The 16,996-nt window shown below is 39.1% G+C and overlaps 1 protein-coding gene across 3 annotated transcripts in view; it reads right to left on the bottom strand.

Annotated features, from left to right (window-relative positions):
- Nucleotides 1-3,331: 3,331 nt before the first annotated feature.
- Tbca (tubulin folding cofactor A) overlaps nucleotides 3,332-16,996 on the bottom strand; it is a 58,798-nt gene continuing 45,133 nt past the window's right edge. Inside the window, exons 2-5 of one of the 3 annotated variants that reach the window (XM_075976292.1) lie at nucleotides 14,121-14,226; nucleotides 9,033-9,119; nucleotides 7,216-7,319; nucleotides 3,341-3,876 (exon numbers count right to left, since the gene is read on the bottom strand). In XM_075976292.1, coding sequence (XP_075832407.1) covers nucleotides 7,227-7,319; nucleotides 9,033-9,119; nucleotides 14,121-14,226 — 286 coding nt within the window. In that variant the 3' untranslated portion in view covers nucleotides 3,341-3,876; nucleotides 7,216-7,226. Of the gene's footprint in view, nucleotides 3,877-7,215; nucleotides 7,320-9,032; nucleotides 9,120-14,120; nucleotides 14,227-16,996 lie in introns of all 3 variants that reach the window. The other 2 variants (XM_075976294.1, XM_075976293.1) reach the window with 2 other exon arrangements.

Consider the following 16,996-nt stretch of genomic DNA (forward strand, 5'->3'; position numbering starts at 1 on the left):
TAGAAATATTCTCCTCATGTGCATTAAGTCCCATCTTCTCTGTTCACTGCACCAACTGAAACTCGCCAGTTTTTCTCTGGCTTTTTTTTTTCCCCGTAGTGAAAGCTTTGACCAATTTAATACGTTCTGATGTCAGAGGTATTTTGTTTATGTATTTTGTTTCCCAGATTGCTAGCAAGTCATTGAATAATTTACTTTTCCTCCAGGGGTCTGAAATAGTTTTTGTCATACTCAATTCACATATGTTTATGTAAATTTGTAATATATTTCCATATATATCATAATTTGCTTCTCACCCCTACTTTTCATTTTAGGACGTGTGAACGCACTTGTGTAAGTGATCACTAGGGAATCACACCCAGGTCGTCTCACACACTAGGAAAATGCCACATATTTAGGTGGTAGAGTAAGTTGTAATAACAGTGGGCAGAGCTATTTTTCTCAACATTCTTTCTCATATATGTACACAGCTACGGCTTCCTGTTTGAACAACAAAAATTCTTTAATTGGATTTCAGAGTTATTCCCTCAAACTCTTCCTTGCTCCAAGCCATGTTATTATTCATTAAATTTCGATTGATGTAAGAAATAAAAACTTTTTCCATAGTATTTTTCTCCATATATAGTCAAGTTATTTTTAAACGCTGACTTTTTGGAGCACAGTTCTTTTCTATTTGGCTGCCACATGTGCGGTCTTTGGGTTCTCTACACACATTTCGGGACTAGTGGGAGAATCACAGCCTGGGTGTGAGGACAGACATCTTACATTTCTGTGTGCACCAGCACAGTCACATCCCAGATGAGACTACTCCAGGCCTGCCTCTTTAGCTCAGCATCACCCCGGTGCCCATAGCTCACAGGGACAGTTTTCATGTCTGTCATCACATGGCCTTGTCCCATCTTCTTACTTTACTAGGATGTCAGTAATTTTTGATTAGTCAATAGTTTTATCTCTTTCTACAAGAATCCCATTTACAAATATATCCTCAAATTCTGGGGGTTAGGTCTTCAATATGTCTTTTTGGGTGACATAATCCAAGCTTTCACTGTTGTATAATTTTGTGCCTATATTAATTGAACTTTTTATCGTACAGGGAGCCCATGTTTTCATGGTTCTCATCAGCTGCATATAATGACAACAGTACAACTTCTCCACTATTTATTTCTCATTTCTTCCCCTTATCTCGTCTCATCACAGGATATTTAAGTACCTAGGGCCAGCAATTGGCATTCGTTATCAATTTGAGTCTGATTAGAGTAGAACACTAGAAACACGACTATTCATTTGCATTTCTTCCTTTGCGAACCATTTGTTTTCATTCTTCATCTTTTTTCTACTGAAAAAAAATCTGTCTTAATTTGAAAGAACCTTGTACATTAAAAACATTTACATTTTGTGATATACTGAAAATATTTCCCCTGAAAAATATGAAGGCATCATGTCAACTGTCCATCAGAAGGCAAGGATTAGAAGGAAGGCACCGGCACTTTAAGAGAATTCTACCAGTCTGCGTGAGTGTCCAATGAGAAATACTTCTAAGAGCTGGGATCTGAGTAGTGGAGTCTGATGAGGGTTTTAAGAAGCACCTTTGAATCTCAATTACACTAATACTTCTAATTTGTTTCACAATACACTATTTGTAAACCATTCAGCAGGGCTTCAGGGACTACACCATCTGATTAACCCTTTAATACCAAATGCTTCAGAACACGTCAGATTTCCACCAGCATCTACAACCCTCAATCCACCATCAAAGAAAGGATTAACCGCCCTGGGTTATCTAAATGACCTAATTTAGATGATAACCAGCTATAGGATCTGTTCTTATTAAGTTTGATAGGGTTTTTAAAAAGCCAACTAATGTGATGAAGTTTGCAAAGTGATTTAAACAGGTTTGACTTCTCAGTTCGGAAGAAATTCGGTGAGCAGGTACAGGTAGGTGTAAAATGTTAAGCTTTGAATGTTACTGCTCAGAAAGTTGGGAAATATTAGATGAACATTACAGTAACTAGTTTTCACTACTTATTAAACAAACACATGCTTATTTTTTCAGTGCAACCTCCCCTCCCCCATTTTATTTCTTCCTAAGGAACTATTTACATGGTGCAATACAGGCTAATGGAAAACAACCCAATTGTTGAGAAATGAACACCCATTCAGAAATGCAAATAATTGAAAGCTTAACCAGAAAGCTCCTGCCAGGATCACTGGGGAAAAACATGACTCAACAAATGAGAGGCTAAGACAGGAGGAGGGTGCATTCTGCTGCACCTTGTGACAGGGAAGAAGCCTTCAGAAACACTAGGGAAAGACTATAGTTTCTCTTCTCCAGTTCTGGGCGTTTCGGTAAATAAGCTAGTTTCTAGTGAGCATTCACAGTCCTGAAAAACAGACCAACACACCACCAGGGTAAGCACTTCTAGCACTGTGTCTTTCCTTCATAGTAGGTATAAACTTCATATGCTATTGATACTGTTTTGGTTCACTGTATCAATGCCATGCTCAGCGGGGGCTGTGACATTTACACACATGTTCCAGGCATATAAGAGACTAAGTGAGTTGTGTATTTTAGGGAAAAAAAAAACTTAAATGATTTAGTAGTAGGTATATAATCCTGCAGGAAAAATACTTCATTACAAAATGATACTTGTTTCCAGTCAATGAAGACAGCTTGTCTACATCTGGTCATAAAGGTCTGTAAGCCCAGCAAATCAGAGACCGAGCCAGGCGGATATTACGTTCAAGGCCTTTGCGGACTCCACTGTGAGCTCAAGGCAACCTGAGAAACAGGAACCTATCTCAGAATAAAAAGAGACCGAGACAGGCGGATATTACGTTCAAGGCCTTTGCGGACTCCACTGTGAGCTCAAGGCAACCTGAGAAACAGGAACCTATCTCAGAATAAAAAGAGACCGAGACAGGCGGATATTACGTTCAAGGCCTTTGTGGACTCCATTGTGAGCTCAAGGCAACCTGAGAAACAGGAACCTATCTCAGAATAAAAAGAGACCGAGACAGGCGGATATTACGTTCAAGGCCTTTGTGGACTCCATTGTGAGCTCAAGGCAACCTGAGAAACAGGAACCTATCTCAGAATAAAAAGTAGACGCTCCAGTGGGAGATGTAACTAGCAGCAGAGCACCTGCCTACCATGTCTGAGGCCCCAGGTCCATCACTAACACTACACCAAAAAAAGACAGGAAGCAAAACACTAGCCCAGGCTTGGCTGTGCTCTCATGTGCTAAAATCCCTTCCTGGGGAAGACATAAATCAAGTCTACCACTTGTTATAAGGGTCCAACAACATACCAAAGCATGAGTCGACCAAAATTCGATCTGGGGAACGCATGAATTTATTGGGATCACTTACAGAGACTCAATGGGGGTGAGCGGCAGTGTAGGAGTCTTTGCCTAGCGCTGATGTGGACTTCCCACAGCCGCACAGATGGGCTCCTCCCTAGCGCCTCTCAGCTGATGTGCTTGATCTTTAAACCAATCTACAGTTACAAAATATTTCAACTGCAGACAGAAACTGGTATCTGTTCAAAACACCTATCTGATTTAATGAACAACCATTTAACTAAGTGGTCAACCGAAAATTTTGTAAAGTATGAAATAAACAATTTTATTAGGTGAACTCATTTATTTGACACATTAAGTTATGCAAAGAAAAATATATGCAACTGCATAAAAAGAACCAAATTTTCATATTACTAAACACAGCAGTGGCAAAAATAACAAATTGTAGAATGGACCCCAGGATTTAATGCAAAAAAACACCCTGTACAGAAAAATTTCAGGCTTCTAACTTCACTGAATCCAGAACTACACGTGCTTCTTTATACTCCTCAGCTTCTTCCAAATCTTTTTCACTTTCCTGAAATGAAAAATAGCAAATTAGATTTGTCCTTTAGGGATTTCAATACTTTATATTACACATCAGTAAGTAACCCAAGAATTAAAGAAAAGGAGTCTAGGCTCTCTAAATATATCACAGCTCTGTCCCTTTGTTACTAGGAAAGAAGAAGTAAGAGGTTATCTTGTTTTCATCAGATACTCTCAGACTATGTATTTTCATGTTGTAATTACTAACACAGGTGCCTAAAATTATTAGCATTAAGCAATTAAATAAAAATCTCACAAATTTAAAATCATTCTTATTTGGCCAACATCATGCTACAAAAATATGAATCACAATGAATTAAAAGTAAAAAAACAAGGAGTCGCTAATGTGTTAATATGACATCATCCACCATACAATAATACTTCAATTATTCTCAATGCCAAAGGCTGCTAATGATCTCATAAAGGTTTAGTACAATCAAATTAGAAGAGTGGATTTTATACTTACTAGTGAGTATAATATGAGTATATCATATTGACATCAAGCAAAATATTAACCTTAATTTTCTGATATTTAAAGATTAAGTTTGTCTACACACAAAAATATAGGAAACTTTCACTAAAATATTATTATACCAAGAGATTAATAAAATAATGCCTAAATTTTCACATAGGAGACTAATTAAAAAATACTACTTTTATTTTTTATGTATGGGTGTTTTGCCTGAATATCTGTCTGTGCGCCACACGCATCCTGCTCCCCCATGGAAGCCAGAGGGATAGGAGATTAGATCCCCTGGAACTGGGAGCTATATTTGGCTGTAAGCTGTCATACGGTGTTGAGAACTAAACGTGGGTCCACCACTCTAGTTCTTAATTTTTAAATAAAGTGAAGGACAACAATTTGTGCAAGGTCATTAAAAGATGTAGCTAGTTATGAAAGACAAGGTAATATGTTTGCATTTAACATGAACAATAAGGCAAAAAGCTGAATTCAGATATCTGGCAACAACTTCTTAACCCTGAAAATGACCTTAAACAGTTTATTTCAGTAAATATGTTATTGAGAGCAGAGGTCATAGTTTAATTCAGCCTCAAGCACAACTATCTAAACATATCATTTTCAAACAATCTGTATTAGATTCATGGGAAAAAACAGCATTGAAACTGCTAAGAAATACAAATGGCATTTTTATATAGCATTTTAACAGTGGTTATTTCTTACTTTATCTATCTTATACTAAAATAGAATAAAAACTAGCACCTCATTTAATTGAGAAGAATTGTCCTGTCTTTTAAAAGTTCATTCTAGGGGCTGGAGAGAAGGCAAAGTGGGTCAGAGCATCTGTTGCTCTTCCAAAGCCTAGAGGTCAATCAATTCATAACAGGTGGCTCAGCTCACAGCTCCTAGTGGGTCAGATGCCTCTGGCCTCAGTGGCGCCTATCTGCAGTCATGTGTATGTACCCATATACACAGTCATAATTAAAAACAGTAAATCTTTTAAAAAAACTGCTGGGTCATGGGGCTCATGATCCTTAATAAAGTTTATTATAGAGACAATTCCAGGCAAAATTAATATATAAAATAAAAACCTTTCCCTCTTTTTTTTGCCCTATAGATTTAGTCAGAATGTGGTGATAAACATTTTATTCTTTTTCCTAGACTATCTAGAAAATACAGCTATGTATCTAATAATTAATATCAGCAGAGAAAACAGAAACATTAAAAATAAGATTAGTAAAGGAAATGTACTATCAAACAGCAAAGCAACAATGACTTGATCATTGTGACAGTCAACTCTCACTGTCAACTGGCCACAATTCAAATTCAGAAACCCCTAAGAGCATCATGAGGCGCCATCTCCAGTAGGTTGGCTGGGCATGTCCCCGGGGATGGTGAGACCCGGCACACTGTGGGTGACACCATGCTCTAGGCTGGCGGTCCTGGATCACAGAGGAGTAGAGGAACTGCATGAAGCACAAAGCATGCTGTGTTTTTCTCTGCTGTTAACTGTGTATGTGACATTATTAGATGTTTCAAGTTCCTGCAACTTGACTTCCCCATAATAATGAACTATAATCTGGAATTGTGAGCAAAATTAAACCTTTTCTTCCTGAAGTTGCTTTGTGAGGGCTAAGTTATGTTTTAAGTTTTTAAATTCTGTGTTTAAGAGAGCTATAAAACAAAAATACCTCTAACCTGTAGTCCCACTTCCCCAAGGACAGATAGCTTCCCAGAATACTGGGATAACAAGCCCCTTGTTTTCACTTCCATAAACAAGGCTGGTTGTCCAACCTGGAAGTGCTTGATCACATACAGGCCGGCAGTATGCAGGTAGGAAGTACACAGCCTGGTGGGTTTTACCTCTATCAGTGTCTAACTAACGTAATTCAGAGCTATTATCAGGGATCCTGGGTAGACTTGGCCAGTATCCATCTTCCTGGCCAATATTTAATAAAGCTTGATTCAAATTTGGCTCAAAAATTGAGGTAGTGGTCTTATTCTTGCCCAGTGATATTAACACTTTCTGTTAGGGTTATTATTATTTTTTTCTAATCACAGCCACAAAAATGAAACTAGGAGAGTTGTGATGGTTTGTTTTGAGACAGGGGCTCTCTATGTAGCCCTGGCTGTCCTTAAACTCATAGAGTCCCACATGCCTCTGATTCCTGAGTGTTGGGATGGAAGGTGTTTGTTACCATGCTGTATGGTGGTAAACTGTCTGGATTGTCTATAATCCAATCACTGGGAAACATTGGTTTACTCCTCTCTGCTCTTAACTATGGATGTAATGTGACTTAGCTGCTTCAAGTTCCTGCTACCTTGATTGGATGTAACCTGGAATTGTAAGCCACATAACTTCTTTGTTTCTTAAGTTGGTTGCTTTTATTCAGCATTTTACCACAACAACAAGAAACAAAACTAAGGTAGAAACTGGTACCAAGAGGTAGGGCAGCTGCTGTGATACGCAGGACCATGCAGCTTTGGGGAAATGGAACTGTCTTGTGGGAAGAACGTGAAAGTGCTTGGTACAAAGGTTTAGAAAATCCACACAATGCTGGAAGCAGAGGTTAATGGGCATTCTACTGAGGGTGTGGCAGACAGGAATGCTGAGAAAACTGAACATAATGTAGAGGGCTAGTCTTATAGTTACGGAGGGAAGAAGGACTCCCAAGAACTGGGCTAAGAGCCATTCCTGTCACATTGTGGTCAAGAATCTGCCTTCTTTCTGCTCTTATTCTGAGAATCCGAGTGAAGTTAGGGTATTTCACAGAGAAGCCCCTTGTGCTGCACTGGGAGATCAAAGGAATGTCCTGAAGGTAAAACCACACCACCGAGAGGTTCCACCTTGAGAAGATGAAATTCACTTACTGGAAGAAAGCCTATAGCATCCCCCATTTCCTGGGAAGCAACGTCACAGGAAAGTGTGTCTTCAGCACACAGAGGCGGACACAGCTGCGTCCAAAGGGGAGAGGCTGTCAAGAGAATGTGGCTACTGTCTGTGTGGTATCTGATTTGAAGTCACAAAGATGTAAACATGAGGGGGTCACTGAGAACAGCTGAGGCCAGGCCCTGTGTGGCACGGGGGCAGTCCTGTGATAAGAAGTCCCGAGAGGAGTATATAAAGGCGAGACTTAAGCTGCAGGGAACCCCAGAAAACAGGCAACCAGGACCGCGGGCCCTTCTTCAAGGAGCACGGCAGGTGCGGGCGGAGTGGGGCTGTGTGCTGAAGGTGGCAGGGCTAAAGTGTGAGGCTGTCCCAGCTGTTGGCTCTCAGCCAATTTCATCACAAGCTCCAGATGCAGGACAAAGAGCTGCAGGACTTGGCGGGTTTCTCTGCTGGAGTTCATTTGTTTATTTCTTGTTGTGTCCTGGTTCCTCCATTTTGAAATACGAATGTCTACTCTGTATTATTTCATGTTCAAAGTACTCAACTTTTTTTTTAATAGGAACTCACAATTAGAAGACTTCAGACTTTTAAAATATTAGAAAATTTAAAAATAATAAGGACTTTTAAGGGTGGTTTACAAGACTTTGGGGACAAAAGGTAGAGAAGGTCACAGCTTAGGGTGGTGAGTGTCTAAATGTCAGGTAGACAGGAAGCAGAGTTGGAATGGCTGGCTTTAGCCGTCAGGTTAGTTCATTGCTCGTCAATGCAGATCTAAGTAATATGATCCTGCATCCTGCCTTCCCTACAGTGAGGGACTGCAGGGAATTTTGAGCCAAATGAGATCTTTGTCCCTTAAGTTGTTTATATCACAGCAATAGAAAATAAAATTCAGACAAGAGTGCTGTGCACTTGTCTGTTAAAAAAGAATAAGACGACACTTACTTAGACTTCAATACCTTTATAAACTCAGCTAAGCACTGTTTCACAAGAATCTGTACTAGGAAGAGTAATATAACAGCACAACAGCACTCCCTGACTTACGGGACTTCATGAGAGGTCTGCCTCCGCTACCTTCCTCACTTTAAAACTCTCAATTTAGTTTAGGTCTGAATCTGAAATAATTCCAGATCCTTTAAACAAGGACAATTTGAGACATGGAATTAAATTAGATTTCAAACAGTTGGCTCACTGTTAATGTGTCAAAAAAAATTATGCACAAAAAGCAAATAGATATTGCTGGTCAAAACTGGTATCATGTATACCTGCTATTATGGCTCAAATGTTTAATTAAATAAGTAGACAGAAAAGATAGAAGTGATTGTTTACTGGAGTCATAACACAAACCTAAGCTAAATTCTTTACCTATTTAAAAGCATGTTGATTCACAGGGTATGATGGTTACTGTCATCAATCTAATAGCCAGGGGTCAGCCTCCAGGCATACCAGTGAGGGGTGTCCTGATGCCAGTCCCTGAGTATGACAATGGGAGACTGACTATCTAGACTGCATCAATGATGGGTGATTGTGGACTGGACCATCCCTAAGCAGGAGAGGGAGGCACACAAGCATTCACTGTACCGGTTCCTATAATGGATACAGTGCAACCAGCTCTCTCCAGTCACTGTGACTTTCCTGCTCAGGACTATAACCTGGAATTCTGAGCTAAAATGAACCTTTCCAGGAGTATTTCATCATACAATAGGGGAAGAAGCCAAGACACAGGGCAAATTAATAGAACATCTCTTCAAATAACTGTAGTGTTAAATAGTCAAGTTTTGGTAGAGAAATCTTTACTTACTAGTATCTGCTGAAGATCGGTATATGCAGCCTCTAACCGGCGCTGGCAATCTGGGATCATCATCCGGGACTCTTGAAGGATTTCTGCCTGTAATGAGAGAGAAGTCGAGAAGACAGATCTAATGTGTATTTATTTTACACCTTGGCATATAACTAATGATTTAGAGGAAATGAAAAATAGGACTATGTTAAGTGACTCAATGTTCTAATTTATATTGGGCTTATCTGATTGTAATATCCGCATAGTACAAGTTGTAAGCAGAACTTGCACAAAGTTTGGGGGCTTTTCTCTCTTTCGGCAATCACCTTTCCATGGTAAGTGAAAATTAACTGGCAAAGCTTTTCATTCAGTTCTTATTTAAAAGGCTATTTAAAGTAAACGATTCCCCTGCTGTCACAAAGCACCTTTATCTAAAATGGGATCAGCTGGTTATATAAATATCCCCTGCATCTTTGGGTAATAAAGGAAAACAGTGTTCAGATAGTATCACAGGGAGATAATTACTGCATGAGAGAAGTTATTGAGTTATTGATCACATCGTGTGCACACTGCAGGAGGGACTCACTGAAAGACAGAGGTAAGAAAAATGAAAAGCAAAGACCAGCAGGTTCATATTTTGATGCTTATCATGCATAAAAAGTTATTACTTATCCTTATGCTTCAGTTTAGGAGAGAGATTATTCTCCCCAAGCAGTTTGAGCCAAATTACTATGGCGGCGCCCTCTGAATCTGAAGTTCTTGTCTATTCTCATGAAGACACTGAAGAATTAACCACAGGGACACCTATTCTGAGGGATGCTTTTGGATGTAAAATTTACCACTCAAGGCTATACTGTAACACATCAAACTCAAAAGAAAACTAGGAAACTTGGTCAATAGTCAAGCTGTTGAATTTAAGACTTTTCTTCAGTTGGTACAAAGCTTTTGTTTCCTTAAATTATTTCCAGAGACGGCTATTGTGATAACATTTTTTCTCAAAAAAATGTTTGCTCAAAAGCTTTCAGAGATATGGGTACAAAATTAGTCAAGATTACCTAGTTAAAATAAAACAAAATGCACACAATAAGGGCACTAATATTTAACTAGAATGGAAGCGGAAGGAGGTCCCAGAATCTTCATGCTTTGACAATCTGTTGTAGCTCATACTGCAATAAAAACATCACAACACACAGATACTCTCTATCCACATCACTTTCTTGGGTGGAAATACATGGCTGAACTTAGAATGCTTTGAATAATAAGACACAGGTTAAAATTTCAAGTATAGGATCATGACTTTACTTTCAGGTAAACAGATATTTAATCAATGGCACTGAATTATTTTTGTCTATCTGGTTTGAATCTATGTGAAAAATTGGCAACAGGAACATTTCAGATTTCTCCTGTGGAATTCCTACAGAACAGCTTTATAGGAACAAAACAGGATGAATATGAAGAATTAGGTCAAACTCATGATAAGTCTAAATGTATATTTACAATTTCCCCCTAAACTTCAATGTTTCTGAAATGAATTTTAAGCAGCACTATTCAACATAATTTTATTCTTTATTATCTCTTTGTAGTACAGATCAAAATTTTCTTTTATTCTAACAAGATGAATGCTTGACTTCAACAGGGAAAAAGTTCATCCCCCTGTATTCCACCCTGATTATTCACTAAGTTTCTTCTACATTCAGCCACCATAGTCACAGCTTCCACATCAAGATTTAATCTACAGCAAGCTGAAATTAAACCCCCCCCAAACTGCACTAAATATTTGTAGTATTTTTGTCATTATTCCTTATAAATAATATACCATAACAATTTACATCACACTGGTATCATAAATAATCTAGAGATGAATTAAAATATACAGCAATATGTGTACAGGTTATAAACTGTACTATCTTCTACAAGGAACTGATCCAAGAACACTGAGTGCTGACTGCATACCTACATGATACCAGGACAGGGAAGACAAAAAGGCAAAGAGAAGGCTCTGTTCTCTGGTCCAATACAGGAGCATAAACGTGAAAATATGAAGCATGACACTGATTCAAGTGAAGACTTGCCATGTGACACGACAGGAACACCCTGGAAACCTGGACACCACAAGCCACTCTTGTATCAGATTCACAAGTTGAATGCTTTCCTTTATAGCAACAATAGTGACTGTCAGGGATAATTTTTTTATTCTCTGAGAATTTCATATAATATACTATCATATTCAACTGTTGCCCAACTCCTCCCTGGTTCTTCCCAAATTACTACCCAGCCAAGTTCTTCTACTTTTTCAAAAACAAACAAAAAGGCCACTACAAACCATGGGACCCAATTTATGTTGGCCAACTACGCCTGAGCATGGAGCCTGCCCTGGACGTCTCCGTCCACTGGAGAGAACTGACTTTCTTCTCCCAGCAGCTATCATTTGGAAACAGGTTTTTGACTGGGAGTGGAACTTAGTGAGTGGCACTTTCTGGAATTTTGGTGCCAGGAACTAACAACAGCATCTGAGCCATGATTATACTAAGACATTCCCAAATACCCAATTTAACTAAATGAGTACTGTTTATTCAAAGTATCTTCCTTGAAATGTTACCTTTCTTTAAAAGACCTAAATAAATGGTTTATTATAATGCTTACTGCCTTATAGCTGAGAGAAAATCAGGGGCTTGGCTTAGTCATTGGGATGCATAAGGAACCTTAAGGAAACTCCATAGAGTGCCAGCCCCACTGATGTGAAATTGATTTTAAAACAAGTTATAACTTTTTTGGGTATTTATTTTGGTAAAATGGAAGTTGGGGCAAGGCTTGGTTTATAACTATAGACTGCAGAACCTAAAAGTTAATTAATTTCTTTTATGATCAAACATAAACATTGAAAAGGAAACATTCCAACTGACAGGAGTTCCGTTCTTGTCACAGGAAGAATTCTATGAAATGATGTGGCCAAGGGTGAGCTGTTTGGCTAAGGTTTCTGGTTTCTTTGGTGAGCCATATCTTGTAACCAGGGATGAGCTAGACCTGTAAACTGTAACAGCCTATAGAATAACGTCAGCCATCTCTGGAGCCAATAATATTCATATTAGTTTGTCAGATGGAGCTCTAGAAATTACTACGACAATAATAAGTCTTCTCTTTTACACAGTGGCAGGGTTTAACATGTTCATATGGTGAATTAGGAATCCATTTGACTTGTGTTTGCCTGGTTATTGCTGAGCATACTGAGGGGAGGGAAGAGGCAGTGTAAACTCGGATACACCAACAGCTATCATGAATGTTACTGGTGAAAACATACCACCTAAAGCATGGAGATGACCCAATCATAGGCCATCTATAAGAAATTCACTTCAGATGTAAAAACAAAACAAAACAGAAACAGAAAACAAAATCATGGGAAAAGATGAAGAGCGTTAAAAACAACAACAGAAGTGACTCCATGAACAGAACAGAGTGGACTGCTGCAGGTCAAAAATGGTGTTAGGGACAAAAGGAGGGTCACGTTATCATAGCGTAAGCACAACAAGATAACATACGATCCTGTGTATGAACTGAACAGATAGACAAAGGAACATATATAAATGGGTATTTCCATACTTACATTCAACAATTTATAGACATATTAGACAAAAATGAGCAAGGATAGGAAAGAACTAGATAACGGCACAGTAAGTAAGCTACGCTGCTTTAAAAACAAAACAAGACAAAAAAACTATCATATTGGGAGGAGATGTAAAATAAATTTAGAAAACAAAAACAAACAAACAAACAAAAATCACCATATCTTAGCAAGGACATAAGAGAATGCAAGTGCATTTAAGCCCTGTGAAGCACTGCACAGACCACATCCGGAGTCAAACCACAGTGAAGACAAAACATAATCTACCAAACATGCAATCATATATAGTGCATGCTCTAACACGCTGCCATATAATTGGAGTCAATAACTGAGAGAGAATCTCCCTTATAAATGAACAGTCAGCTGGGCAGTGCTGGAACACACCTTTAGCACTTGGAAGGCAGAAGCCCGAATAATGTTGTGGGATGCAGTCAGACCTAAAATAGTGCTGAGAAGCACAGCCACAGACCCGAATGCTCACAGCAGCAAAGTTAAATGCTTTCAAATCTATGTTACTATCTTAAAAATATAGGGAAGGAGGCAGCACTTAATACCAACACTTAAAGGCAGAGGCCAGTCTGGTCTAATTAGGGAGTTCCAGGACATGCACAGCTACACAGAGAGAGCCTGTCATAAAACGAAAACAAAGCCAAAAAAAAAAATCATAACAATGAAAAACAAACAAGAAAAAAGGCAGTGAATAAACTTAAAACCATCAAAGGAAATGAAGTGGTTATAAAAGATAAAAGTACACATTGATAAAATTACAGATAAGAAAAATACAAAGAAAAAAAAAGTTGATGCACTTCTGGCAAGACCAAGTGAGTAGGCACAAGTCACTAAAACCAAAACCAAACAGCTCCCATAGGCAACGAAGAATGAGAGGTACCAGGGACAACTACAATACAACTTGAAAGCAATGGACTGCACTCCTCTAAACTTACATAAACCACCTGAACCCTACCAGCTCCATCCATTTCCTGCAAATGTCACGACTTCTTCTTATCTGAGATGAGCACTCACTGTTCCACTGTATACATACAGCACACTTCCAATGTCCATTCACTGCATGGACATCTGGTCTGCGTCAAATTCCTAACTATTATGAGAAATATTATTTAATTTTGGTGGTCTTCATATTAATTGGGGAGCTATTTATGAATTTAAAGATGTAATTATACTTACTGTATTATCTAATTTATATTTAGTCCTCAGAACGGGAGAAGCCGCGGGGTTCACGGCTGACACAACAATGGAGTGCTTGCGTTCAAACCCCTGAGTGCTGTGTGCCCTGCTGCAGTCATTTCACTTCAGTCTCTGCTTTCTGTCTTTGTTGAGCTTTATTTTTCCTGTCTGTCAGAAAGAGTTTCTAGTCCATAGAGACTTACAATGATCCTCCTGCCTCAGTCTCACATACCACAGAACACAGCCCCTCTCTGAGGGCCGTGGCAAAGACCACATCAGTGCGCAGTTCACGAGTGTCGGCTTACCTGCTTCTTAATGGCGTAGTTCTCACCATCTTCAGCCTTCATTTTTTCAATCTTTTCTTCTTGCTGCTTTGCTTCTTTCTCATACATCACTTTTTCTTTGACCAATCTATAAACAAACCAAAACTGTTTTAGAGAATTAGCTTGTTTCTCTAACTGATAACAAAGAAACAATGTAAACAGAAAGCACAGTTAAAAATACAAACATGGATAGGCAAGACAGGGGCAGCTAATCTAGTCACAGAGGTGAGAGCCTTGCGCCCCAAGTCCTCTGGGTGAAGCTGAGCATAATGAACAGAGCACAGCACTCTGACAGGAAGAAGGAAACCTACTTTTGCACCCATGATGTAGAGTTAGGAACTAGCACTTCTTCTGTACTGCTGTTTTATTGGTATGTTTTCTAAAACTTTGTACATGTGCCTTAAAGAATACAATGTGTATACATTTAGTTTATTAGGGAAAAAAAACAGCAAATCTCAAGGAAAGATGAGATTTATTATTTCAACAAAAGCCCTGCTTACTACCCACAGGGAACTTAATTCTATGTTGGCCTTTCCTTATACAAGAAACTAGAATAGGTAATTTAAAGGTAGTTCTCTCACAGACAATTAGTGGACACAAACCAGCACAAATAATGTTCAAGCAAGAAAAGGTACAGAGCAGGGGGCTCTGGTAATAAGGAAGGATGCAAAACAAAAACCCAATTAGCCATAAATAATTCAATCTCCCTAAAATCAGGTTAAATCAAGTTTAATAGAAAAAGATTATGCTGGCTAGCTTTTATGTCAACTTGGCACAAGCTAGAGTCATCTGAGAGAAGAGAATGTCAACTGAGAAAATGTGGTGGGCAACCCTGCAGGACACTCTTAGTTAGTGACCAATATGGGAGGGCCACTCCGGGGCTGTGGTCCTGGGTGCTATAGTAAAGCAGGTAGACAAGCTCATGGGAGTAAGCCAGTGGGCAGTATTCCTCCAAGGCCTCTGCATTAGTTCCTGCCCTGACTTTCCCTCATGATGGACTATGACCAACCAGGCCATGTGAGATAAAATTAACCCTTTACTCAAGTTGCTTTTGGTCAATGGCTTTTTTTTTTTAAATCACAGAAGTAGAAACCCTAACAAATAACATATCAATGACATAGCAGCATCCCTCTATAGACAGTACATATGTACAGTGTGGTGGTTTGAATGAGAATGTCTCAAAGAGGCTCATGTATTTGAGTGCTTGGTCTTAGTTGGTGGAACTGTTTTGGAAAGGATCAGGAGGTGTGGCCTGTTGGAGGAGGTGTGTCACCGGGGTGGGCTGTGAGGTTTTCTCTATCTACCCCCCACCCTACTGCCTCTAATTTGTAGTAAGATGTAAGCTCTCAGCTACTGCTCCAAGACCATGCCTGCCTACTGCCATGTTCCCCAACATGATGACACTGGACTAACCCTCTGAAACTGTAAACTAGTCTCCAATTCAATGCTTTCTTTTATAAGTTACCTTGTTCATGGTGTCTCTTCACAGCAATAGAAAAGAACCAAAGCATACAGCAAAGAAAAGTTTTCTGGCTCCACCACATTAAAAACAAGCCTCCATCTGACTCACTTAATTCTAATCCAGCCTGTGAGGGGAGGGAACCCCTATGGAGAACATGGCAATGGAGACTTTAAAGTATATTTCTAAACATAATTTGATTTTTTTTTTTTTTTTTGGTTTTTCGAGACAGGGTTTCTCTGTGGCTTTGGAGCCTGTCCTGGAACTAGCTCTTGTAGACCAGGCTGGTCTCGAACTCACAGAGATCCGCCTGCATAATTTGATTTTTATAGTTTAACTAGATTATATCTCTGACTGTCCTAAAACAGCTATGTATAACCAGGCTGGCCTTAAACTCAAGAGATCTACCTGCCTTTGTCACCTAAGTGCTGGATCAAAGGCATGAGCCACCATGCCTGACCAAATTCACAGGTCTTTAAAGCATGGTAATACAACAACACCCTCTGCACTCCGTGTTTCCTGTGGAGTTAGGCTAGCATAGGTTAAGACTTTAACATGAATTCTACTCTAGAACTGAAGCGTCCTAGTCAGCACCTACCCTGGGTCATTCTGTGCTATATTTCTAGACAGAAACACAACAAAACACTACCAGGAGTGGATAGTTATGAGTCTCACACACTTAGACCCTGGGGTACTGTCAGTGAAAGAGCAAAGTATAAAATACACATTTACTTTAAGTTGTAAAAACACAACAACAAAGGATGCTCAAGAAACAAACAGCAAATGAGCATGAAATTCCTGTACAGTTAGTTAACTGAAGGGAAGCCCTGGTGATTTGGGAGGGGGAGATTAAAAAAAGATTAATTTTATGCCTTTTAATAAGTGGTATGGGAGGTCCTTCTGCCTGTGTGTTTCCTTTCTTAGTTAATGAAAAGAAACTGCCTTGGCCTGTCAATAGAGCAGAACGTAGGTAGGTGGGGGAAACTAAATGGAATGCTGGGAGAGGAAGGCGGTGAGACACCGTGGATCTGCATGAGATAGGCACTGGGAATCTTTCCTGGTAAGCCAATAAGAAGCTTGAGCTAATGGGCCAAGCAGTGATTTAATTAATACAGTTTCTGTGTGGTTTTTTGGGGGCTAAGCTAGCCGGGCAGCTGGGATGAACAAGTGGGCTCTCCTCCTACAAACAAAGTATGAGCTTTTTATAATTTTTTATTATTTAAAAATTTAAATTATCCTTAATTTTTTCACTTAAAAAAGTTAAGACTGAGTATAACACAATATTTAATAATTTTCAAACTTACTAGTTTCCTCTTTGGTTACATTCACTAATTTTTTTGGAGTAATGCAGAATCTACCTAATAGTGTAATTCTCTAAGTGTTGCTTTCCAATATATCA

The sequence above is a fragment of the Microtus pennsylvanicus genome, chromosome 6 (genome assembly GCF_037038515.1).
Source record: "Microtus pennsylvanicus isolate mMicPen1 chromosome 6, mMicPen1.hap1, whole genome shotgun sequence".
Classification (NCBI taxonomy): domain Eukaryota; kingdom Metazoa; phylum Chordata; class Mammalia; order Rodentia; family Cricetidae; genus Microtus; species Microtus pennsylvanicus.